General features: G+C 50.3%; 1 protein-coding gene across 1 annotated transcript; it reads right to left on the bottom strand.

Annotated features, from left to right (window-relative positions):
- Positions 1 to 168, bottom strand: PPTG_21523 (hypothetical protein; the record flags this gene model as incomplete). Its single annotated transcript, XM_008898322.1, has 1 exon — positions 1 to 168. One exon carries the CDS (start codon positions 166 to 168, stop codon positions 1 to 3), a length of 168 nt encoding a protein of 55 aa, XP_008896570.1.
- Positions 169 to 352: the final 184 nt, after the last annotated feature.

The raw sequence follows: 352 nt of genomic DNA, 5'->3' as shown, positions 1-352 counted from the left end.
TCAGTTCTTCTGTTTCCTGCGTCGCAGCGCGTACTGCGTCTCTGATAGTCTTGCATATTTCACCAACAGCTGCCTGAATACTGCGATCACTATTACTTTGATAATCTCGTATCTGGGTCTGCACCTCCTGTCGAAACTTAATATTGGCATCAGATTCGCGTTGCGCATTTATTTGTACCCCGCGGAAGCGCTCTTCCACTTCCTGTCGGACCAGATCGGCAACAGTAGTCTCTAGGGCGGCACCATCGCTTTTCCGAGCTTGTCGTTTGGCCTGGACATTAAGTTTCCGAATCTGCTCACGCAGTGCCGTCGTTGCGTCAGCTTGACGCTGAACTTGCAGGTTCAATTCTGA

This window comes from Phytophthora parasitica, assembly GCF_000247585.1.
Source record: "Phytophthora parasitica INRA-310 unplaced genomic scaffold supercont2.6, whole genome shotgun sequence".
NCBI lineage: Eukaryota > Oomycota > Peronosporomycetes > Peronosporales > Peronosporaceae > Phytophthora > Phytophthora nicotianae.
Note: the sequence above shows the minus strand (reverse complement) of the source record. Positions and strands in the feature narration are given on the sequence as shown.